This window comes from Camellia sinensis, chromosome 3 (assembly GCF_055761805.1).
Source record: "Camellia sinensis isolate YWXY chromosome 3, ASM5576180v1, whole genome shotgun sequence".
In the NCBI taxonomy this organism is placed as follows: Eukaryota; Viridiplantae; Streptophyta; class Magnoliopsida; order Ericales; family Theaceae; genus Camellia; species Camellia sinensis.
In genome coordinates this window covers 144425769-144451699 of record NC_138963.1, presented here as the reverse complement: position 1 = coordinate 144451699, position 25931 = coordinate 144425769, and the positions used below count along the sequence as shown (strand labels likewise).

At 35.1% G+C, this 25931-nt stretch overlaps 1 protein-coding gene and 1 long non-coding RNA gene across 15 annotated transcripts in view; both read right to left on the bottom strand.

Annotated features, from left to right (window-relative positions):
* Positions 1 to 5044: 5044 nt before the first annotated feature.
* LOC114270656 (uncharacterized) lies at positions 5045 to 7933 on the bottom strand. The gene is made up of 2 exons (XR_014364553.1): positions 7423 to 7933; positions 5045 to 5541 (listed from the first exon to the last, which is right to left on the bottom strand). It is a non-coding gene; the product is annotated as an uncharacterized LOC114270656 (long non-coding RNA).
* A 3847-nt stretch (positions 7934 to 11780) lies between these two features.
* The window catches only part of LOC114270602 (ARM repeat superfamily protein), a 115093-nt gene continuing 100942 nt past the window's right edge, over positions 11781 to 25931 (bottom strand). For 3 of the 14 annotated variants that reach the window (XR_014364551.1, XM_028212129.2, XM_028212172.2), the window contains 2 exons: positions 20928 to 20997; positions 12106 to 12260 (listed from right to left, as the gene is read on the bottom strand). Coding sequence is in view for 9 of the 14 variants with exons in the window: in XM_028212129.2 (XP_028067930.2) it covers positions 12211 to 12260; positions 20928 to 20997 (120 nt within the window). In the remaining 5 variants the exon portion in view is untranslated. Of the gene's footprint in view, positions 12261 to 20927; positions 20998 to 25931 lie in introns of all 14 variants that reach the window. The other 11 variants (XR_014364550.1, XM_028212134.2, XM_028212179.2 and 8 more) reach the window with 4 other exon arrangements.

Genomic DNA, 25931 nt, shown 5'->3' with positions numbered 1-25931 from the left:
TATTGAAGCATTGATGGAGCTAATGGAAGACAAAAGTGAAGCATTACCTTCAATGGATTAAGCACTAGGCAATGGAGGATGAGTATACATGCATTTAGTACATGAATATATCAGAAAATGGGATAATGGAATGCCCACATGAACTAGAAAAAAAATCTGGACTGCACTGTTTGGGGGCAATCGACCGGCAAGAGAAGAAGTTGGTCGTTTTTCTTTGGTTCAGTCCAGCTTCGCTCCAGTGCCCGACGAGTCTTAAACACTTTGTCAAAATAGGCTTAGGGTAGAGAGTAAAACTCAAATTACATTTTTTTTTACTAAAGATTTTGTGATAAACTCATTCTTGTTTTCATCATCAGGTAATCAAAGGAAAGCGCCTAAGTCTTAGGACCGATCAAAATGGGGTGTCTATAATCACATACATTGTGAAAAAATTAATGAAATAGATAATTAATAAAATGATTTTCAAAAAATTAAGAGTTAATCTAAAATTAGAGTGGCTTTGGTTTTTTGAAAAAATAAAGTAAAATTAATACAATAAAAGACAATTTTATCCTTATTTTCTCCAAATCTAAAATTAGATTAATTTGTTAATTAAAATAAAATTAAGGATTTATCTAAATATAAGATATAATTAATGACTTATTTGAAATATAATTAAATAAATAATAATTAAGAATTGATCTAAAATATAATTAAAACTAAATTAAGAGTTAATTGTCTAAAAGTCCTATTTACAAATGTCATGGTAGCTTAGGTACTATTTAAGATTTTTTGAACCAATAAGTTCTATTTAGTAAAACTGAGAATATTATCAATTTTTTCCAATTGTTTAAATTAAGAATGTTATCAATTTTGCATAGTAATGTTCCATATAATTATTTTATTAATTGATGAAAAAAATAGAGTATGAGATTAAACGTTTTTACTATTTTACTTATTGGTTTGATTCAACTACCCAATAAAATCGAGAATATTATTTAAAAAAAATTAGTTTTAAAACTGAGAATATTATCAATTTTTTTATTTTTAAAGTTTATTTTTTAGTTTTGCACATCAAGGTTCCATCATCATGCTCCTTTATAGATACAAAAATTTTAGTTTTGCACAAAAAAATAATTCAATTTTTTAAATTTTTTCAAAAAAAATTTTTTGCACATAATATTTTTTTAATTTTTTCAATTTGAAAGTTGATATTTTAAAATTTTTGAAAATAACCAAGTTGAATGTCAAATCATCATGTTCTTTTATAGATAATTATAAATGATAAATAATCATTATTTGAAAGGCAATTCTGACTATTAAAATTTTAATGAGACTTTAAAGTTCAAAAAATCTTAGTTAGGATTTAATAGAGTATAAATTAGGACTTATGTTTAAATGTCCCTTAAATTAAATTAGCATGTTAGAAATTACAATAAATAATTAAGAATTTATGATCAATTGTGATTTTAATATAATTAAATTAAAATTAGATTAAAAAGTTAGGAATTACAACAAATAATTAAATTTATAGGATTAATTGTGATGTAAAATATATTTATATTAAAATTAGAATAAAATATATATATATATATATATATATTTATGGGGGAAAAAAAATCTCCTTAAAAACATCAACCAAATGAGGCCTTAGTGGCGAACACAAAAGATCAAGATATTCTCCACCTAGATAGTGGTGGCTCAAGATTTTTGAATGTCTTAAGCTAAACATTAAAATGAGATTTCATCTAACTAAATCCTTGAAAAGTTGGGGCTTTCGACAATAAGAATTTTTTATTTTTTTTTTTATGAACCTTAAGCAACATTTCAAGTGACCTAATGGTTAAATCACCTCTGCACCTAGACAACTAGAAGACAACCAAAACTTATTTGGCCAATAGACATTCCCCCATCCTTATAATGAAGGTTGTAAGTTTGAATTTCATGTGGCGTAGTTGAAGTTGATCCTCTTTTCCTTTAAATTTAAGATTAGTTTGAGAATAAACTATTTTAATTGACCTTTTCTATATAATAAAAAAAACGTATAAAAAATAAAAATAATAATACGATAACTTATAGCAATTTTTTAATTTTTAGACTAAAATAGCCTATTTCCCAACAGGGCCTAAGAGCATCTCCAATGGTTCTGCTATATCAATTGCCAAAGCTAAAAAATGACATGAATGGCAAAAATGAGTCTCCAACGGTCTGCTATTTCACTTGCCAAAGATGGCAGATGTCATATGTGTTCTCAAATTTGGCAAGTGAAATGGCAGATGCCAAGCTTGCTAGATAAGCAAAAATCAGACCGTTGAAGACCCAATTTTCATAATCAAGCAAATTTCAGTTTCAGATATCAAAACATATATATCAATGCAAATTTCTATATACTAGATAATCAAAAAATTGTTCATGATAGATATAAAAAATTGAAGACAGATATATATATATATATATGAAAAATATATATACATATATATATAAAAAATAGAAAAATTGATGAAGACATATATATCAAAAAATTTCAAAACATATATATCAAAAAAAATTGATGAAGACAGATCGTATAGATGATCAAAACACATGAAGACAGATTGTATAGATGGAGATCAAGATAGATCAAAACACACACACATATATATATATATATATGAAAATAGATCAAAACATATATATATATATATATGAGTATGTATATAGATGGAGATCTTACCAGAGATGGAGAGTACACAGATCGGAGGTGAGGATTGAGAGGGAGACAGAGTGAAACCAGAGAGAGGGGGTTCCGATCTTGGAGGAGAATGGGGAGATCGGGTTCGGCTCTGTTTGTGCACCAATCTTGGTTTGTGCTCTGTTTGATTTCGGAGAATGAGAGTGCACCGATCTTGGTTTGTGCCCTGTTTGATTTCGGCCATAGAGGAGAAGACAGAGTGAGAATGAGAGGGAGAGGAAGAGGCGTGGAGGAGAATGAGAGTGAGAAGAGAGTGGATCATTCTAGATGTATAAAATAAAGAGCCGTTGGGCTCTGTTTGGTTTGTATGGCAAAATAAAAGGTGATGCCTTGGGCTCTGTTTGGTTTGTTTAACAAAAAAAAAAAAAAAATTAATTATTTTTTACAACAGCTCTTTTAAACGGCTATTTGCCAAACAGCTATTTTTTACAACAACTCTTTTAATTTCTATAAATTGAAACCCTCCATGCCACTTTTATTTCACACAAACGTTTACATTTAATTTTTCTTTTCTCCTCTCTTCTTTGAATCTGATTTCACAGCAAATCTCTTAAATTATTTTCTTTTTAGTTTTTTCATCCAATCATTATGGAAGGTTCATCAAAAACAAAGAGAGAAAAATCATTCACCATTGAAGAAGATATGGCAATTTGTAAGTCTTGGTGTCACATTTCAGAAGACCCAATTGTTGGCAATTCGCAATCGTATGCTCACTTTTGGGGGAGAATTTACGAAAATTATTGCCTGCTTCAGAATGATCAGTCCAGAACACAAGTGTCTCTTCAATCTCGATGGGGTATAATCATGAAATGTTCTAACAAATTTCGGGGATGTTTAGCTCATGTCGAAAATCTTCACCCAAGTGGGATTTCTCAAGTTGATATAGTAAGTTTTTATTTTCAGTTATTATGTTTAGTTTCTTATTCTAGTATCGTATAAAAACTACGTAATTAAATAATGTTTAAATTTTTTTTAAACAGATGCTTCAAGCAAAACTATTATACCATCAAGATGAAAACAAACATTTTTCTTTTGAACATTGTTGGCCAATATTGCAAGACAATATCAGGTGGCAAGATGTAGCTCCCACGAATACGGTAAAGTCAAGGATGCATGCAGTGTTTACCCCTAATTCAGCTCCCGATTCCCCTATGAAAAACTGCATTTCTCTTAAAGACGACAACAGTCCAAGTGTTGGTAACAATCCAACTGTTGGTGAGGGCAGTGCCTCTGCAAGGGGTAAAAGGCCGATGGGTAGGAAATCTGCAAAAGAATTATTTCGAAAAAATCAAGTCGTTCAAGCTGAAGTTCAAAAAATGAGCACACAATTGGACACATTTAACCAATACCTTACTGAGAAGGAAAAGAAAAAAGATGAAAGAGAATAAAAAAGGATTCAAGCAATGCAGGAGATTGAAGAACTTGAGATGAAAAAACATGACTTTGAGATCAGAAGACAAGAACATGAGATGAAAAAGGAAGAACATATGATAATGACTACGGACATTTCTCATTTGGACCCTCAGACGAAAGCGTATTACACAATGCGAAAAAATGAGATTTTCGCCAAGTGGTCCTCAAATGTTAGCAACCCAAATTACTATTTCCCTCTGCCTCCTGATGAATAATTACGGAATAATGTAATGAAATTTTCGCCAAGTGGTCCTCATATTTTTATTTTGTAATGAAATTTCATATTTATTTTTATTTTTGAGTATTTTCTACAAAAGAATGTAATATTATTTTTGCAATGTATAATGTAGCAAAATAGTTTAGTATAATTTAATTTTTTCAATAAAGTATAATGAGAAAATAAATATATTTTTTCAAATGAAGGCAATAAAAAGATTAAATTTATTTATTTATTTTTCTAATTTTTTAATTTTTTTTTCATTTTTTATATTTGTCTAGTCGGGAATAATATAAATATATAATTTTTTTTACAAACTGTTAAAAAAAAGTCACAAAAGACAAAAAATAAATAAAAATAAAATCACAAAAAACATATATTCAAACAACACCTACAAAGTTTGAGGGAAAGTTGGTTGAGATTTACTAAAAATAATAAATGATCATTGGAGTACCATTGCTACAATTTAACAAAATAATATTATTTATTACTAAATTATAATAATAACAATCTCAATATAACAACAATCATTGAAGATGCTCTAACTAGTGAAAAAAAAGAAGGAAAAGAAGAAAGAAGACAACCATGGGCACTTCTGGGCTTTATGTGTTTCCTAGTGTGAACACCTAAACTAGCTTTGTGCTATTGTTATTTTAATGAATCAATTACCTACTAACATAGCCTGGCTATTTGTCAAAAGCACATTTTAAAAGTGATTTCACTTTACCATATATCAATAATGTATCATGACTTTACATTTTTCACATTGAAGCCAAACAAACACTCAAAATGGAGAGAGAGAGAGAGATGGTAAAAATGAGAAAAGCTGAAGTGTCTGTTTCTATATAACCTTCTCTTTATTCCTTAGTCCTCTTTGTTGTTGTGAGGGTCCTTATCCATCCACTTGTCACCTTCACACCCTCCAGCTTGCTGCCCACGTGGCACACACTCGCTTTGCTGGACCTCTTCCATCTGCTGAGCTGGAACAGGTGCCCAATCCGCTTTCGCCACCTTAGCTCTCCCCCTTGTGGTGGTTTTGCATGCTCTACTACTACACTCACACTCTTCTTGGTGGTGTTCTCCTTGCTCAAGCTGTGGTTCCATGAGGAGATGTTACAGTGGTCTAGAGAGACCCTGGACACTGTGCTCTTCTCCCATGAAGCAGCCCCATTCTCTCCAAACTTGATTGATATAAATGAATCTACCAAAACCCCAAGATTGTCAATCTAATTACAAGTGGCCAATAATTTGTGGCATATATTATAGATATATCATTTTATCTTTTTAGCCTAGTGTGATGATTATTTATGAAAAATTTCAAATTGATTAAATGATCATAGTCACATAATTTTATCACATTCGTCTTTAAAAAAATGACAATAAATATTATTTGAAAATAGACATTCTATGATGAAATCATGTAATTACGGTTATCAGATTAATTTAATTATTTTAAGATGATTTACCCACAAGAATTTTTAAAAATAAATAAATTAAATTATTAGAATGTGAAACCTTCAAGTACAGACAGCAGCATCCAGTACACATAATGGACCCATAACAGTTAAAGATAAGCTACCCTAATTTGACTTCACTTGTGTTGCATCAATAAGAAAAAAAATTGAATTATACAAATACAAATGATGATGGAACATAAACAGTAAAGATAGACCTAGTTACTTTAAGTAGTAATTAATTAGACAAACACAAAATGCAAAGTGACTAGAAATTAAAGACACATCTAGTGGATACAGAATGAGAGGCCCTCAAGGGTCCCCTTTAGATTTGTCATTGAACTAACCTGCATAAAATTTTGTTGAAAAGTAAAACGCAGCTTTGAACCATTTTTTATTTTTTATTTTTTTGTCTCAACCTTTTTGTTGGTCTGTCCTTGTCTGATTTGTCATTTGTAGCTCTCTATATGTCATGGTTTTCCTAAATATATGGAATGTTGTACTCTAATGATTTATGAGTGATCTTAATTAAAATGACAATATATGCCTACATTTTTACTATGTATACTCTTTTTTTTTTTTAATCAACAAAAAGAAAGAATCTATTGATGCAAATCAAAGCATAAGGAGTGCAAGCTGATTACATCAATAAAATGTCAATGTAATTTTTATTAAATACATATATATAACTAATATATATGTATATATCTCACTTTTTCTTGTATCTTTTTGAAGAATCTATTCATGGCATTCTTGTCAAAAGATTTCCCAACTTTCTCATATCATGATGATAGATTTCAAATATGCATCCAAGTCAAGTCTTGAGTTCCCGTTTCATACCATTATTAATTCTTTGTATTGAAGAACTCATCATCAATCTTTGTATTCACTATTTCTTGTGCAGATATTGAGTACTACCAGAGAAAATAATTCAACAGGCAATTTGGCACAATGATAATGTTTTGTTGTTAGAACATCCTCGTGTCACAAAAAAAATCATTTCCAAAAATTGAAGACAAACTGCAAATATACTGGATATCTTCCTTAGACTTTTTGTGTTACTCGTTTGGGAAGAGGCTAATTTAGTAACTTTTTGGCTATTTAGCTAAAATATGAGCTAAAAAAAACTAGTATGTTTGGGATGACTTTTTGACCTTTTACCAAAAGATGTGCAAAAAAGTAGAGAGAAAAGAAAATCTTTGACTTTTTGATATGGGTTGTTAGCTTTTTGGCTAATTTAGTAACTTTTTGGTTTTTTGACTAAAAGAGAGGGTTCCCAAACGATGAGAGTCTTATGTACTAAATCACTAATTTAATATAAAGTGAGACAGTGTAGATGCATATTCACATGCGATACACAAATTTATATTATAATATCAAACACACAATTCACTTGAAATAAACAAATTTGTCACACAATTTTGATTCTTAAAAAACCCACAATATTACTATATTTTCCTCAAATTAATATTTATGTTGTCTAGTAGTCACAATAAAAAAAATAAAATCACTTTATCCACTACCACAACTCTCTTTCTTCACTCTCACCCACAATTCTGTACGTGTTAGTGTGCATACACTACACAGATAATAGAACTTGAAAGACAAAGTTAATAAAAACTCTTTACCTTCTGGACTAGTGGAAGCAACACTATGAGAGTTATCAAATTGCTTGCGATTGAGAAGGGAACCAAAATCAAAAATCTTGGGGAGCTTCCTGTGTTTGACACTACTACTATTACTGCTGTGACTCTGATGAAGAGGTTGGGAGCGGTGACCTTGTTTTGCAGCCAAGATGAGAAGCTTCTCATTCAAGCACAAGGGACACACCCCTATAATCATCTCTTTTGGATGGAAATAACAACATGGTTTGTCTTGCCTATACTCATTCATGGCAATAGAAGAAGAGTGTAGCTAAGGCTCTTGAGACTTGTTCAGAGAGGAGGTCAAGAAGAGAATGTGAGAGAGAGAGAGATGAGAAAATAAATGGGGAGAAATAATATGTACATATATATTTATTTACAATGGTGTCATAGGGGGTGAAATTTGTTATAAGAATGGCCCACCATCATGGACCAATATATGCAACCTAATAGGTATATATTGTTTGGAAAATATACTTCATCCTTAAATTTGTATACATAATTTTTTGTAATTTAATTCTGTATTTTAAATGATAAGATTGCAGTCATATTACTCTATATTTTCTTTTATATATATTTTTTAATTTTTATATTTTTACTCATAATGTTTTGAATAGCCATGCTTCTAGAGACATTGTACTAATTGGGCCATTTCCTAATTTCTTAATTTGTTGACTTTATACAATATTGTTTGAAAAGAAAAATGAAGTTCCTATGTTTGGACCAATTTTTGAACTGCAATCTTCGCCACTCCTTTGGGTGGTTAAACGAGAGGTATCGGTGAATTGAAATATTCCTCCATTGGTGACTTCCTAAACTTATGTAGATCAAGGATTTGCTTTGTACGAGATCCTGATTTGAAAATTGATTTTTTTTTTTTTTTTGTGATTTTTTAATTTTTAATGAGATGAAAAAAAATATTAATGCGTTTAGAAATAACTTCTTTTTTTTTTTAATTGCATCAAAATATTAATGATTTGCTTCTTTTGTTTATAGTCAAAAAAACCAAATTCCCAAACACCCTTTAGTCGTGATGTTTGATTTGAGTTTCACAATTACATAATTTGACTTTTTTTTTTTTTGTTTTCTCTATCCTTCTTGTACTAATTGTACTCCATTGATGACTTTCCTAAATTTTCTTCTAACAACATTCACTTCCCTTATTCACCTTAAATTTTCTCTAGAATTTTGTTTTACCAATTGGTTAAAAAATAATCTAAACAAACTTTCTACCCAAACCCCAAAATAATAATAATAATAATAATAATAATAATAATAATAATAATAAAGCATATAAATATAGGGTAACTACTAATAGGTCCTAATAGTTGGATTTAATTCCCATCAAATCCTATTGAAGATAAGTTCCAGTAAAATTGTTACTAAAAATAATTTTTTGTGATGATTTTTTACATGTCTCTAAAAATTCACAATTAATAATTTTTTTTGTTACGATTTTTATAAATTCTCACTAAAATTTATAATTAATTACTTTTTTTGTGATGGCTTTTTCAAACTATTGCTGAAAGTTAAAAATTAGGGACTTTTTGTGATAAAAAATTTAGATTGTCACTGAAAATTAATAGATAGTGACACTTTTTAATAATATTTAATGAAAAATGTCATTAATTCTCATAAGATTTATTAGACAATAAACCTACCTACTAAGATCTACAAGTAAGTCTCCCATAAATATATCACCAATGTTCTATATTCGAGGAGAAATTAAAAATAAAAAAAAAACACTACAAAGTTTGAATTTTATAACAAAAAAACCCTAAATTTTTTATTTATTTTTAATTTAAACCATTTGTCTATTTTTATTAAGTAAAATCAATTAAGATATTTATATTTTTTAATCATTTGCCTATTTTTGTAGTTTGTTGTTTGGTTGTCCCTTTAAAGTCTTGTTTTTTTTCTTTTTGATGTATATATATTGTTTGTTTTATTTTAATATAACTGCCTTTCATGTTCTCCCAAAAAAACAACAAAAAAAAAGTGTAAATCTACATTGAGTTAGCTAAAAAAAAAATTTTTTTTTGTTAATTTTACTTAATAAAAATAAGCAAATTATTTAAAATAAAAACAAATCAAAAAAATTAAGATTCAAGTTGACAAATTGAAAACTGAATTTTTATTTTGTTAGAAGACTTAAACTCTAAGATTATTAAAAGTCAGGCCTTGTTTGAAAAGTTGACTATTTTAGTTGCCTATTTAATTTCTTAGCTATTTTAACTTGACTAAAAAAATTATATATGAAAAGTTAGTTGACTTTTTTTTGTAATTAATTTGATAATTGTGAAAAAAAAAATGAAATAATTTAGAATTAAATGGAACATTTTATCTTATTAAATATTTTAACATATTTTTCCAAACAAGGCCTCAATGTTTATTTTATTCTAATATAATTTTTTTAAAGTCTACAAAAAAAAAAAAAAATGTCGACCAAATTTATTCCCAGTATAATTCACACCAAACCAAATTTGAATCTACACTGTACAATTTATTGTATAGATATTTTTTTCTAAATTGAATTTTTGGCTGTATGTGTATTGAGGGCAATTTTTCTTGTAGGAATAGACCATCACCGCGCTATTTTTTTTTTTTTTCAAATTTTTAATAAATAAATAAATATATATATATATATATATATATATATTTCTTCAATACAACGGTCATGATCGGCTGTTCTGAGCAAGCAAACCAAAAAAAAAAAAAAAAAACAAAACAAAACAAAACAATAAAATGGTAATATTGGGCAGTTCGCAGTCAGCTTAGAGCATCTCCAATCCACTAGGCATATGATGTTTGTTAGTCAAAATGCCTAATGTGACTCACTTTTTTTAACTCCAATGCACTAGGCATATGATTAGGCATTTTGGCTCATCTCAAATTCACTAGCTACATGTAGCTAGCCTTCAAGACTAGGCAAAATGTATTTAATCATTGAGATTATTTCCCTCCATCTTTGTTGCTGACGTGGCATTCTATGAAGTTAATAATATTTGGATGAATAGCTAAAATAAAGAGTATGGTTGGAGTAGAAACATGAAAAAATTGACAAGCAAAATAAAAGGTATACTTTATAGTAATATTTAGATAGATAAAATGCCTACTACCATTGGAGATGCTCTTAGGCCTGTCAACAGGCCGGATTTGGGTTGAATTGTCCAGGATCCGGTTCGATCCAATCTAATTAATCTTAAATCTAAATCTGATGAAGTTGAAACTTTTTTTTTTATTATAATCAAAATAATAACAATAAGTCATGACTACCACAACAATCGATCATAGTCAAATACTATCAAAAAAACATAACTCAAATATATGGTACATTTTTTTTTAAATATGCATTCTAAAATTTCTCACCATGAAGAAGCTAGCTAGCTAGCAAGTGGGTGGAAAAAGTGATGTAAACAAACAAACTAAGGGTCACATGGACAAAGAAAGGGCTGTTTCCATTTTGGTTGGCTTAAGGTCAAGTTCACATCATGGACCCAAAGTTGGAAATAGGTCTCCTCTCATTGCCACCACCTCATTATTGTTGTATTGTTACTCAACTTATTAGGGCCCTTTATAATTTTAAAAAAATTATTAACTAGCTTCAAAATATCATATAATATTATTTATGTGATACTCTCAACTAATAAAGAATCACAAAATATTTTATGATACCATTGACTAAGAATACAACTCGGTAATTCTGCATTTTTATCTCAACATATAAAATAAATAGACGTTCCCAACTTTAGACTATTCTACATGCCTTGCTGCTCTACTCTTGCTGTTCCACTTATTCGTCTAACAAACGTACTAATGCGTAATAAAAATAAATTTTAAACCGTACTTAGTTGATCATTTATCGAATATCAAAATTGTAATTTTGCAGTTTGATGAAGTACATTAACCTTGACCAAATTGAAATAAAAGAATTGAATCAATAAAGGAACAAAATAAAAATTAAAATTAAAATTATATAATTCAATAACTTAACAAGAAAAGGCAACACACACAAGTTCTTCCTTCAATCCCTACATCTTTCACTAGACAAAGTCAAACAGACTACTAATCTTATGTGGGCCATAATATAGCTACAAATGACTATTGCCACACCTATATCTAGATTTTAACAACTCTCTTCTAATAATGTGGTGGTCTCAACCTAACTTTGACCCATGAATATGATGCAACCAAATATTAATATATTATAAACTCATTATTTAGTGATGGAACCAAAAAGTCACCCACACCCAAACCCAAAAACATAAAAGAAAAAAAATAAAAACAAAAACAAAAAAACAAATATATGTGTACACACATAGTTCACATTCTGATCTGGTACAGACAGCAAATACTAATCTAATATAAATCAATTGTTGTCCAAAGAGTTGTCATAAAACAGTAGCAAGAATTTGTTGACACAGAATTCATCATTTAGCTTGAGCATCTTTGCAACACAATTTCTTTTTTCTGCCAAAGGTTCTTTTCCATACACAAATGATATCAAAACCCTCCCAAGTGCCAAACAGTCAAAGCAGAACTCACCTTAAGTATTCTTTGGAGTACAGAGAATCGCAAAGAGGCTTCTCCCAGCAGGTGTCCACGTGTTGGTAGAAAACTGAACACTAAATTACCCATCAAACAAGCAAATGACAATTTCATTCTAAGTTTTGCATGTCATCTTAAACAAAATCATTAGATAGAAACCCAAATATAATTTTATTCTACATGTCAGGATGTCTGGCCCAGAGACGGTACAGATTTCTGCTGCATTTACAAAATGAAAAAATAACTCACTTCCGTCTCCGAGTTCTTCGAACAATCTGAAATAAACAAAACATAATTAAATGGGGTCAGCTAATACCACATATCCAGCAAACTACAGAAATCAAAATTCAGCAACATCAAAACACCAGTTAGCATCAGAAGTTGAGAACTACTTGAGCTACCAAATTCATCCATGAGTACAAAGCTCGATCATGTAAATAGACCATAAACATCATATCTCAAAAGGTAAAGTCAAAGTAGACGAACAACCACTACAACTAGGTTTTTCTACATTTTTATGCTCCCATATATCCATGTTTTTAATAATTTCTAGGGTAAGTTACACTTTGCACCCCTACACTTTGTATCAAATCTCACTTTGACTCATGTACATGAAATCATAATAGTCAATCCCCAACATTTCTGACCAAATCTCACTTTGAACCCTATACATGAAATTGTGACAGTCAACCCCCCGTACTTTTGCTCAAATCTCACTTTGATCCCTACAAAAGTGTCAATGTCTTTCTTCTATTGCTTCATTTGTAAATCTTTAACAAAATCCAATCATATAACAAAAAATGTGACTACAAAACAAGGGTAAGAGAGAAAAATCATCCATATTTCCCACCAATACACTTTGTCCCACGTGATAAGCACATTAGAGTTATATAATACAATATACATACATGCATATATATATATATATATATATGTTCGTATGCTAAAAATTGAAACGAAGAGGCTAGAAAATAGAATTTTTAAAATAATAAAAAAAAATGCGACAAAGAATCAAAGACAAAAGCGATGAATAGACAAAAGATTGTGTTACCATAAAAAACAGAGTTTCGTGATTCCAATTTATGCAAAACCTTAGCTCATCTTCTTAATTGATCATAATCTGCATTTTGTTTTAACTTAATACGGTCATAATTTAATGTAAATTTTGGAACAAAATGTGTATTGGTAGAAAATGTAGATGATTTTTCTCTCTTACCCTCATGTCATAGTCACATTCTTGTCACATGATTAGATTCTGTTAAAAATTTAAACAATTGAGTAACAGAAAAGAAACATTGACACTTATTTAGGGATCAAACTAAGATTTGCCCAAAAATACAGGGCGATGACTGCCACAACCAAAGTGGAATTTGACCAGAAATGCAGGGAGTTGACTGCCATGATTTCAAGTGTAGGGGCCAAAGTAAAATTTGGTGCAAAGTGCAGGGATCCAAAGTGTAATTTACCCTAATTTCTACTAGTCATATGTCCCACATCAACAGCAAAATATTACCTTGCCCATCTTGAACTCAAAAATCTAAAATGTTATGCCAACAAATAGTCCAAACAAACAACGTGTATCAATATTTGTAATATTAAGTTAATTTGGCCTTCTGATGAAAAACCAACCAAAGAAACATATATGTCCAAAACAAAAAAGGATAGCAGAAATCTGGAATGAAACTTGTTTACAATGACTAATATTGCAAAAAGTTGCATGAGCTTTCCATGGCAAGAAGTGTAAGTTTTTGAATATTTCTACATATTCAACTGAATAATCGATAGAAAGAATACATCACTTATACAGAACTCTAATCCCTAAGCCTAAAAAGGAAATACAAACTACATAGAATATTCAAATAATCACAACCATTCCAAATTCCTAAAATACAATGGGTGTGTTTGGTTTGTGTTTGTAGAGTAGTTTTTGAGATAAAAAGTACGAAAATTTGTTTGGTTTGCCTTTTTTTAGAAATGGTTTTGAAAAATTGTGTTGGGGAGAGAGTTTTAAAAAAAGTGATTGATTTGACGTGTATGAGAGAGAGAGAGAGAGAGAGTGATTTTGGAAAGTAGGTAACTGTAAGAATTTATGTATTATTGATTGATGAGTTTATGATTGATGTATTGTTGATTGATTAATTACAATTCCTATACAATCTATATATAGAAGAAAATGTGGTAGTAGGTGTAGTGGAGGTGATAGTGGGTTAGGTGAAGTGGAGTGTGTGGTGAAGTGGAGGTAGGTGAAGTGGAGTGTGTAGTGGAGTAGGTGAAGGTAAAGATGGGAAATTCTAACAACCCCCCGCAAACTCAAGGAGGAGAGAAACGAACCAACTTGAGTTTGGAGAGAGTAACAAAACAAGAAAATACATAAAAATAAAAAAGGATAGGAGACACTGTATGGTCGTGTCAGACCGTTGGTGAAGACACGGAATGGTGGTGTCATAACGTTGTAGAGGACACTGTATGGCGGTGTCAGACCGCTGTAGAAGACAGTTTATGGGGTCATGTCGGACCGTTGTAGAAAAACAGTTTATGGGGTCATGTCGGACCGTTTGTAGAAGACAGTTTATGGGGTCATGTCGGACCGTTGTAGAAGACAGTTTATGGGGTCATGTCGGACCGTTGTAGAAGACAATGTTGTGACAGTTTACGGAGTCTTGCTGGACCCTTGTAGAAACTAACCGGAATCAATGTCGGGACAGTTTACAGAGTCTTGTCGGACCCTTGTAGAAACTAACCGGAATCTATGTCGGGACAGTTTACAGAGTCTTGTCGGACCCATAAAGGAGCTAACCGGAATCAATGTCGGGACAGTTTACAGAGTCTTGTCGGACCCTTGTAGAAACTAACCGGAATCTATGTCGGGACAGTTTACAGAGTCTTGTCGGACCCCTGTAGAAACTAACCGGAATCTATGTCGGGATAGTTTACAGAGTCTTGTCGGACCCATAAAGGATCGCATCCTCAAAAGGTGCGCCCAATTTTTCAAAAGGCGTGCCATCAAAAGGCGTGCCCAATCCATAAAAAGGCGTGCCCAAGTCATCAAAAGGTGTGCCGGACATGATGGCGAGGCACGTGGGCGCCTTGGCTTGCGTGCCCGTTTGTCGGCTGGTGGCAAGTGGCGCGCGATACGCGTGGCTGCCTTGGCTATATAACCAAGACGAAGGCAGAGGCTGAGGCAGAGAAAAACTGAGAGAAACCTCTGAAAAATCCTTCGTGTTGCTGAGAAAGAGAGTTCCTTGTGCTGAGAGAGATAGTCTGTAATATTCTGTAACGAGAGATATTCTGTAACACTCTGTTGCCCAGAAAATGGCCTCGTCTTCCCGGAGTCTGCTCACCCTCTTTCCCGATCTCAACGAGTCAACAAGAGAGAGAACTGGAGCGGTGGCACTGGAACCTCAACCAAACACCGCTGGGTATACTCCGTTGAACTTTCCGATGCGGTCTGTGGAGCAAAAAATGGCAGTGCAGTCGGATGTGGAAGCCAATCAGTATACATTGAAGTCATGTGTGGAAACCATGACTGCGGTTACAAACCTATCGAACCGGCTGCAGAGTAGGGCAAATGAGGTGCAGCAGTTAAACTCCCAGCTGGCTCTGCTCCAACGCATGTATAAGGATGCGCGAGCAGAGATAAGCGTGCTAAGGGCAGAAAACAAGGAGCTGAAGCGGAAGGCCACCGTGATGTTCCGATTTGGAGGGCCGCCATATGCGGCAGTGGAGGAGTATGGGGGAGTGATCATGCCCAGTGGAGTGGGAAACACGGAGGCAACACCGACAAGGACTGCCCAGGACGGAGGCAAAAAGAAGAGACCTGCAGTAGAGTAGAGGAGAAAAATTCCGCCTGTGGATGAGGTTTTTTTTTTTTTTTTTTTTTTTGATGTAAAATGGTGATCGGAGTTGATCCTGATATGAATAAAATGAGTGTATTGGGCAAGTTCGTCGTCTGCCAAGTTTTTTTTTTTTTTTTTTTTTTTAATAATAATAATAAGAATAATAATAAGAAGAGGGGACAAGCCTACATGGGTGGAACCAGCAGAGGGGTGTGATGGTATGATTGATTATGTTAATATATATATATATATAATAAAAGAAAAGAAAAGATGGGTATAAAGAAAGTGGGGGATAGGGGCGGGAGATGTGTGATGAAGTGGGTGGATTAAAAAACAGACCAGAGAGAGAAATATTAAAAAAAATGTGGTGGGTACGTGGGTAGTGGAAAAAGGGGCTCACCAACTAAATTTTTAATAATAAAAGAAAAAGAAGCGTTTGTATGTTCTGAGGAGCTTGATGATGGTTTTGAGTTCAGACTTGTCAACAGTGCTACCTCCTTCAACCCATTGATCCAGAATCCAGACAAGTCAACACCACAAAACCACAGACCCTTCGAAAGGTCAGACCCTCTCTCTTCGCCGCAGATCTAGAAGAACTTTCTCCAAACTCAACGTGATCGGCAACAATGGCTCCGAGCACGATCCGCAAAGCGATCGGAGCTGTGAAGGATCAAACAAGCATCGGAATCGCGAAAGTAGCAGGCAACTTGGCTCCGGATCTGGAAATGGCGATCGTGATTCATCGCCTTCTCTCCGATGGCGAGCCTGTGTTTCAGCAAGAGATCACGTACGCGACTCGTAGAGGGACTCGGTTGTTGAACATGTCGGATTTTCGAGACGAAGCGCACTCGAATTCGTGGGACCATTCGGCTTTTGTGAGGAGTTATGCTCTGTATTTGGACCAGAAATTGGAGTTGATTTTGTATGAGAGGAAGCAAAGTGGTGGTGCTTCTGGTTCTGGTTCTGGTGGTTCTGAGATTGAGAGGTATGGATCGAGGGAGATCGAGTGTCGTCCAGTAGAGCCGAGGAAGAGTACGGGTTGGGTGACGAATCAGTTTGTTGAGGAAGGAGAGAGAGAATTAGAAATTTTGGGTTTGTCCGGCGGACGGCCAAGGCGAGGCTGCCGTCCGCCGGTGAAGCGGAATCACTAAATTCTCAACCTTGCTCTGATACCATGTAAGAATTTATGTATTATTGATTGATGAGTTTATGATTGATGTATTGTTGATTGATTAATTACAATTCCTATACAATCTATATATAGAAGAAAATGTGGTAGTAGGTGTAGTGGAGGTGATAGTGGGTTAGGTGAAGTGGAGTGTGTGGTGAAGTGGAGGTAGGTGAAGTGGAGTGTGTAGTGGAGTAGGTGAAGGTAAAGATGGGAAATTCTAACAGTAACCAAACAAAATCATTAGATAGAAACCCAGATTATGATCATAATTTAAATTTTGGAACAAAGTGTGTATTGGTGGAAAATGTAAATAATTTTCCTCTCTTACCCTCACGTCATAGTCACATTCTTGTCACATGATTAGATTTTGTTAAAGATTTAAACAATTGAGTAACAGAAAAGAAACATTGACACTTATTTAGGAACCAAACTAAGATTTGCCCAAAAATACAGGGCATTGACTGCCACAACCAAAGTGGAATTTGACCAGAAATGCAGGGAGTTGACTGCCATGATTTCAAGTGTAGGGGCCAAAGTGAAATTCGGTGCAAAGTGCAGGGATCCAAAGTGTAATTTACACTAATTTCTACTAGTCATATGTCCCACATCAACAGCAAAATATTACCTTGCCCATCTTGAACTCAAAAATCTAAAATGTTATGCCAACAAATAGTCCAAACAAACAACGTGTATCAATATTTGTAATATTAAGTTAATTTGGCCTTCTGATGAAAAACCAACCAAAGAAACATATATGTCCAAAACAAAAAATGATAGCAGAAATCTGGAATGAAACTTGTTTACAATGACTAAAATTGCAAAAAGTTGCATGAGCTTTCCATGGCAAGAAGTGTAAGTTTCTGAATATTTCTATATATTCAACTGAATAATTAATACAAGGAATACATTACTTATATAGAACTCTAATCCCTAAGCCTAAAAAAGAAATACAAACTACATAGAATATTTAAATAATCACAACCATTCCAAATTCCTAAAATACAATAATTCCTAAAAATATAGACAATATAGGCAAATATATTCTTACACCCCCGCTCCAACTCAAGGTGTTTTAGCAGAAAACACTGAAAGTTTGTTAAGAAGAAATCGAAACCGAGCAATGGTGTCAGTCTTCTTAAAGAAGTCAGCAAATTGCAGAGTCGAAGTAACAAATGAAAGCAAGATAAAGACAGATTGCAGATGTTGTCGGACAAAGTGATAATCAATCTCAATGTGCTTCATCCGTTCATGAAAGGCAGTGTTATGGGCAATCTGAATAGTACTTCGATTGTCACAATAGAGAGAGATCAAAGAAGACTAAAGGATGCCAAAGTCAAATAAAAGACTACAAAGCTAGATAATTTCAGCAGTAGCATGAGCCATAGCACGATACTCAGCTTTGGCAATAAAACAAGCAACAACAGTTTGCTTCTTGTTTTTCCAAGAAATCAGGGAATTGCCAAGAAACATACAAAAACCATAAGTAAACTTGCGATCATTAACATCACCAGCCCAATCAGCATAAGCCACCAAGTCCAAGGAAAACATAGAAGATAAAGAGCAAGCCTTGAAAAATAGTACTGCGAAAATAGCGAAAAATCAAAATCAAAGCAGCCTAACGTGTACAGCAAAGAGCAAAAACGTATTCACTAACCACATAGGCAGCATAGGCAAGATCAAGACAAGTAACTGTCAGATAAACTAAGCAACCAACAAGCTCTCGATATAAAGTAGGATCTTCCAAAGGAACACCATCAGTAGTGTTGAGCTTCACATTAAGCTCAATGGGGGTATCAGAAAGCTTAGTGTCAGTAAGAGCGATACGATGAATAACCTCATTGGCATACTTGACCTGAGACAGAAAGTAACCCTTGAGAGAAGAAGCTACCTCAATGCCAAAAAAATATCGCAATGGGCCCAAATCCTTCATTTCGAAAGTGTGGAAGAGATGCTGCTTGACCTCAGAGATAGCAGAAGAGTTAGAACCAGTGATAATCATATCATTCACGTACAGTAAGAGGGCAACAAAACCAGTAGAGGTGTGGAGGAGAAAAAAAGAAGAGTCATGGGCACAACGATGAAATCCAAACTCAGTAATAGTGTCTGAAAACGATCACACCAAGCACGACGAGATTGCTTCAAACCATACAAAGCACATCGAAGTTAACAAACTTGTCCAAAGAAATAAGGAAGGCCAGGAGAAGGATGCATGTAAAACTCCTCAGTGAGATGGCCATTCAGAAAAGCATTCTTAACATCCATCCGATAAAGAGGCCAATGACAAACAGCAACGACAGAGATCAAAGTGCGGACAGTAGTCATCTTAGCAACAGGGGCAAAAGTCTCCTCATAATCAATACCATACTCCTGGAAGAAACCTTTAGCAACTAGTCAAGCTTTGTAGTGCTCAAGAGAACCATCAAAATGAGTCTTGACTTTATAGACCCATTTGCAACCAACCAAATTCGTACTAGCAAGCAAAGGAACCAGCTCCCAAATAGTAGTTTTCTACAATACAGACAACTCATCTTCCATAGCTTGAATCCAATTAGGATCCTGACAAGCCTCCTTGTAAGACTGGGGTTTTGAAAAAAAGTGAATAAAATACAAAAATGTGCAATATAAAGGAGAAAAATATGTTTTAAAAAAACCAAGTTTGACTACATGTTTACCGTTGCGAAGGGGATACTTACAATGGGCAAGATCAGAGTCGTTAGAAGTAAGGGGATCAACAACAGAGGCAGAGACAACTAGTGAACGGAGAGCCTTGCGACGAGAATAGAGTAACAACAGAGGAGACGACGAAGTAGGAGGGGGTGCAAAAAGAGAAGAGGAAAGATAAAAGGAAACAAACTCATGGGGTTCAGTAAGAAGGGACTCAACATGAGAGATAGTAGAAGAAGAAGAAGAAGGAATAAACTCAAGGGAAACAGTAGAGATGTACTCATCAGGAGGGATCTCAGAGGGAAATGGACCAATGCGAACCAAATTCTCTTTGGAAACCGGAGCAGTGATAGGAAGAAGATGAAAGTAAGACAGACGTTTAAGAAAAGCAACATGGCAGGAGACGTAAAGGCGATAAGAAACAGGATCGTAACAGCGATAGCCTTTTTGAGTAAGACAGCAACTCAAAAAGGCAAACAAGACAGATCGGGCACTAAGTTTGGTCCTATCTTTTTGGGAAAGAAGTACAAAACAAGCAAATCCAAAAATACGAAGGAGGAAATAATTGGGAAGTTGAGAAAACAAAGCCTTATAAGGGGACCAACCAGAAAGAAGTAAACATACGGTTGAGAAGAAAAACAGTAGTAAGAACTACTTCCCCCCAAAACAGAGCCGAAACAAAGGCAGAGAGAAGAAGAGGCCTAGCGGTTTCAAGGAGGTTGACAGTGTTTATGTTCAGCTCGACTATGTTGAGCCGGCGTATTAGTACAAGACGTTTGGTGAATGGTACCCATGAGGCCAAATACTCAGAACTGAGTTTTAAAATATTCCCCACCCAAGTCAGAACATAACAACTTAATAGTAGACCCAAATTGTGTAGTGACCATAGACTGAAAAGTACGGTATATCTAGTACAAGTCTGATTTACGAGTCATAAAGTAAACCCAAGTATAGCAAGTGCAATCATCGACAAAAGAAACATAGTAAGCAGAGCCCCTTTTAGTGAGAACATGATAGGGTTCCTAGACATCAGTATGTACAAGAGAAAATGGGGTAACAAAAATAGGGTGGTAAAAAAAATAGGAGTATTTTTATTAAATGGTAAAGCTGTCATCTTGGCAAGTTTACACCCCTCTAACTGAGCTAACGACCGTAAACGGTCAACAAACAAATGACCTAATTGGAATGCCATAAATAAAAAAGACTCGATTGAGGATCTAACTGAAAGGATGAAAAAGCAATTGGAGAGGTAGACAGAGGAAGATACAAACTTCCCACCACATAGAGGTCTCCAACTCTACGACCGGTCCCAATTTGCTTCTTGGATTGTCGCTCCTGCACCTAACAGACAAAAGAATAAAAGATAACATCATAATCGAAAGCATCAAGTTGACTAATAGAGAGTAAACTAACAGATAACTGAGGAACATAAAGGACAGATGGTATAGTGGCAATAGACATTGCAGAGCAGACCAAACAAATAGGACAAACATACCTTTCCTATTACCCATTGGCAGTGTTAACAGTAATAGTAAAAGGGGAAGAATGACAATTATGAAAGAGAGACGGGGAATCATATGATGAGAAGCACTAGAGTCAAAAATCCAAACTGAATAAGAAATACTTGAAAAAGAACCAAGCAAACCTGAATGAAGAGAAGTGAGAGTGAAAGTAGATGAGGATGGTTGGGAGGTAGACAAAATATGCTAAAGCTAAACAATTTGAAACACACAAGAAAGCTAAATCGGGATATGGAGCCGAAGCAAATGCAGTATAAGTAGCTGGAGGGCTAAAAGTGTAAGAATAATATTATTTGAGTTATTATTTTGTAATTATTCTATGCCTTAGGGCTCCTTTGTAATTATTAATCTTCATTAATATAAATAGGAGATGATATCCTAATCATTCCCTAATCTTGTATTTTCTAAATTTATCATGGTATCTCAACCTAACCCTAAAACCTAAACCCATCTACCCATACAGTAACCATCGGAGCCACTAACCACCGCCGGAGACAACCCACTTCAGCAGACAGCCTAAGGGGTTTCGGCTCAAGCCACCTCAAACCTGAGGGATTTCGGCTCACCTAGGATTTGAAAATCACTTGGTGCGATGAACGTGGACCACTGAATCACCCTTAGATCATCTTCATTGGCTTTGTCGACCACTGGATGACCCAGGCGACAGCTCCTAAGCCTTCGTTGGCTTCAAACGACTACCTCGTCTCTCCCCCTACTCGACTCATGTGCCACCTACTTCTAGTTCTTCATCGCCTTCCTCTGTCTGTCTTTAGCCGACTGCCTCTGGTTCTTTGTCGTCTTCCTCTAACTGTCTCTCTTTCTTGAGTTATTCTTTTTTTTCTTTTCTTAAAAAAAAATTAAAAATTAAAAAAAAAAAAAACAGAAAAAAAAAAAATATATCTATATATATGAGTTGTTCACTCTTTATACTGTCCTAGTGGTCGTTGTGTTTGTTTTTCCCTTCCACCACCATCCACCGAATTTGTAATTGGCACTAGTTTTGTTGCGGGTTCAGTAATACAGTACTTATGACAGATTCCACCGGTGTGTCCACTATTTCTCAGACACCTAGGAGTGAGTTTCCCTATACCTACTACTATGACGGATAACCCCAACCCTAGTCTTAAAATCACTACCTCTCTATTTAATGGTCAAAACTATCTCGCGTGGTCGCAGAGTTTGACTATGTTTTTGAAGAGCAGAGGGAAGATGGGGTATATGAATAGCAGTATACAAGCACCCAGCACAACTAACCCAAGTTATAACCAATGGGAGATTACCAACTCTTTGATTATGGGTTGGCTTATTCATTCAATGGTACAAACATTGGCGAGGGCTACTTATCTATAGAGACTGCAGAGGATGTTTGGGATGTTGTGGCTACCACCTATTCCCGCAAAGGGAATTTCTCACAAGCATTTGAGTTACGCCACTCTATTGAGAGCTCTGTTCAGGGGGAGCGAACGGTTCTTCAGTACTTCACCTTCCTCACCAACGACTGGAAACGCCTTGATCACCTACAGGACTATAAGCCTGTTTACACTGCTAATTCAGTCAGGTACAGGAAGTTCATCGCACAGGAACGAATCTTCAAGTTTCTGGCAGGCCTCAATGTGGAGTATGATCCGATTAAGAGTTGAGTTCTGGGTATGTACACTCTTCCTTCACTTCAGGAGGCATTTGCCTATGAACAGAATAAGGAGAGTCGCCGGTCTACTATGATGTCCCCTGTCTCTACTGACCACTCAACATTACTATCTAACCCTCGAGATGGCCTCTGCCTGACTCTCATTTCTCTGTTTGCCGCCAAGGAGTCTTTATTCTGTGATTCCTGTAAAAAACTGCGGCATACTCGTGAAACGTGTCGAAAGCTTAATGGGCCTCCATCTGGGGGTCGAGGTGATTGGTTTGGTTCTAGAGGACGGTCAGGCCAGCCTCGAAGACGTGGCTCCCATCTACGGGCTCATCGGTCTAGTGTCGTTGTTCCACTTGATGTTACTTCCGCTTCCGTTGGCCAGGCTTCTGATGGTCTCTATGGCATGACTACTCCTGAGCTTGAGAATGTTCTACGTCACTTGCTGGACCGACGGTCTTCTACTGCTCTCAGTACATCTTCCTCTTCGTTTGCCCGCTCAAGTAACTTAGTCTCTTCTCCTCGTGTTTTCTTGTCTCATAAGTCGTTGCCCTGGATTATTGATTCTGGTGCCTCAGATCATATGTTTGGATCCACTGATCTTTTCTCTGCCTATAAACCCTCTTTAGGTCAGGACAAAGTTAGGATTGCAAATGGTACTGTTTCTTTCATTTCTGGGAAAGGTGTAGTCCATGTCACTCTTACCATACCTCTATCTTCTGTTCTCCATGTTCCCAATTTTTCTGTTAACCTGTTATCCTTAAGTCGTGTTTCCCAGGATTTGAATTGTAGTGACGTTTTTTTCCTGATCATTGTCTTTTCCAAGACCTTGTCACGAGGACAACAATTGGTAGTGGTAGTGCAGAAAATGGTCTCTACTTCCTAGATTAACCGAACAAGCTTGCTCATTCTTCCACCACGAGTCCTACCACCGATGATATATGGTTGTGGCATCAGCATCTTAGACGTCATTCTTTTTATTTACTTAAGCATTTATTTCCATCTGTTTTTTCACACAATAATGTGTCTGAATTTCTTTAAGTCTTGTCAACTCAGAAAACAACACAAAGCCTCTTTTGCTCCCAGTTTTAATAAAAGTTTAGTTCCTTTTTTATTAATACATTCTGATGTCTGGGGTCTATCTCGTGTTATGTCTGTGAAAGGTCATCGCTGGTTTCTTACATTTATTGATGATTTTTCTCATACTACTTGGGTGTATCTCATGAAAGACAAGAGTGAGGTTTTCTCTGTGTTCCGCAATTTTCATAAAATGATTTGTACCCAGTTTAGGGCCACTGTCAAAATATTACGTTCTGATAATCGGGGTGAATACATAGATTCTGGGTTAGGGCAATATTTTTCTACTCATGACATTATCCATCAGACCTCTTGCACCAATACCCTTCAACAAAATGGGGTGGCGGAACGCAAGAATCGCCATCTTCTTGACATAGCTCGGTGCATGTGTTTTTCTATGTGAGTGCCTCAGTCCTACTGGGGCGATGTTTTTCTCACCGCTGTCCATCTTATTAATCATCTTCCTACCCAGGTCTTGCAAAAACAAGCTCCTCTTCAAGTTCTCCTAAATTCCCCGTCCTTGTTTTTTATTCCTCCCAACATATTTGGTTACGTCTGTTTTGTTCATAATCACTCTCCTACTCGTGGTTAGTTGGACCCTCACTCCCACAAGTGTGTTTTCCTTGGGTACTCTCCTACTCAAAAATGGTATAAGTGTTACCACCCTCCTCGTAAGTGGTTTGTGTCCATAGATGTCACATTCTTTGAGTCTCAGTCTTATTTTTTGTCCTCTCCGGTGTCACAGTCCTCCTTTCAGGGGAAGCCTTGGTGTCAAGTGATTCTTGTGATTCCTATGGTGGAACCAGTGGCTCTTGCAGCACCACCACCTCCTATTGAGACTACAAAACCCAATGTCACCAAGGATAAGGAAGGGCAAGTTTATGTTAGGGACAAAGACCGACAGAAAGTTAATTGGATACTAGAGACCACTTATGCTCCTCCACTGCCATCTATTGCTTCTGATGAGAGTCCAAGTAACTTTGAATCTCTTGAGTCCATTGATCTTGATGTTCCTATTGCCAAGAGAAAGGGTGTGAGATCTTTTACTCAACATCCTATCTCAAATTTTGTGTCCAACTCTAATTTGTCGTCCTCATGTAGAGCGTTTGTGTCAAATATTTCCTCTGTTAACATTCCTAACCATTTTCAGGATGCTCTTACTGTCTCTGAGTAGAAATTTGCCATGATTAAGGAAATGAAAGCACTTAGGAAGAATGGCACCTGGGAATTGACTGAGTTACATAAGGGCAAACGACCTGTGAGATGCAAATGGATGTATACTGTGAAACACAAAGCGAATGGTTCTATTGAGCGTTACAAGGCTAGACTTGTGGCAAAAAGGTTCACTCAAACATATGGCGTTGACTATCAGGAAACCTTTGTACCCGTGGCTAAGATGAATTCAGTCAGAGTGCTTCTCTCTCTAGCAGCTAATCTAGATTGGCCACTTCATCAATTTGATGTAAAGAATGCCTTCTCCATGGTGACCTCGAAAAAGAGATATGTATGGACATTCCTCCTAGTTTTGAGGATTATCAGATATAAGGCAAATTATGCAGGCTTCGGAAATCATTATATGGTCTCAAACAGTCTCCAAGGACTTGGTTTGAGAGATTCACTCAGGCTATGCTTAAATATGGCTTCAAACCGAGTCAAGCAGATCACACCTTGTTTGTGAAACACTCCTCAAGTGATAAGACTACAACACTCATTGTTTATGTAGATGACATAGTCCTCACGGGCGATGATAGCGAGAAAATTCCTCTGTTGAAGAAATATTTAGCCAGTGAGTTTGAAATCAAAGACTTGGGGAGCTTGAAATATTTTCTGAGAATTGAAGTTACTCGCTCCAAGGATAGGATATTTATCTCACAGAGGAAGTATGTGCTTAATCTGTTGAAGGAAACTGGGATGCTTGGCTGCAGGCCTGTGACACTCCATTGGAACCCAATCAAAAACTGCGGGATAATGAAAGAGGAGCAGCTGTTGATAAGGGGAGCTATCAATGATTAGTGCATAAGCTTATTTACCTATCTCACTCCCGT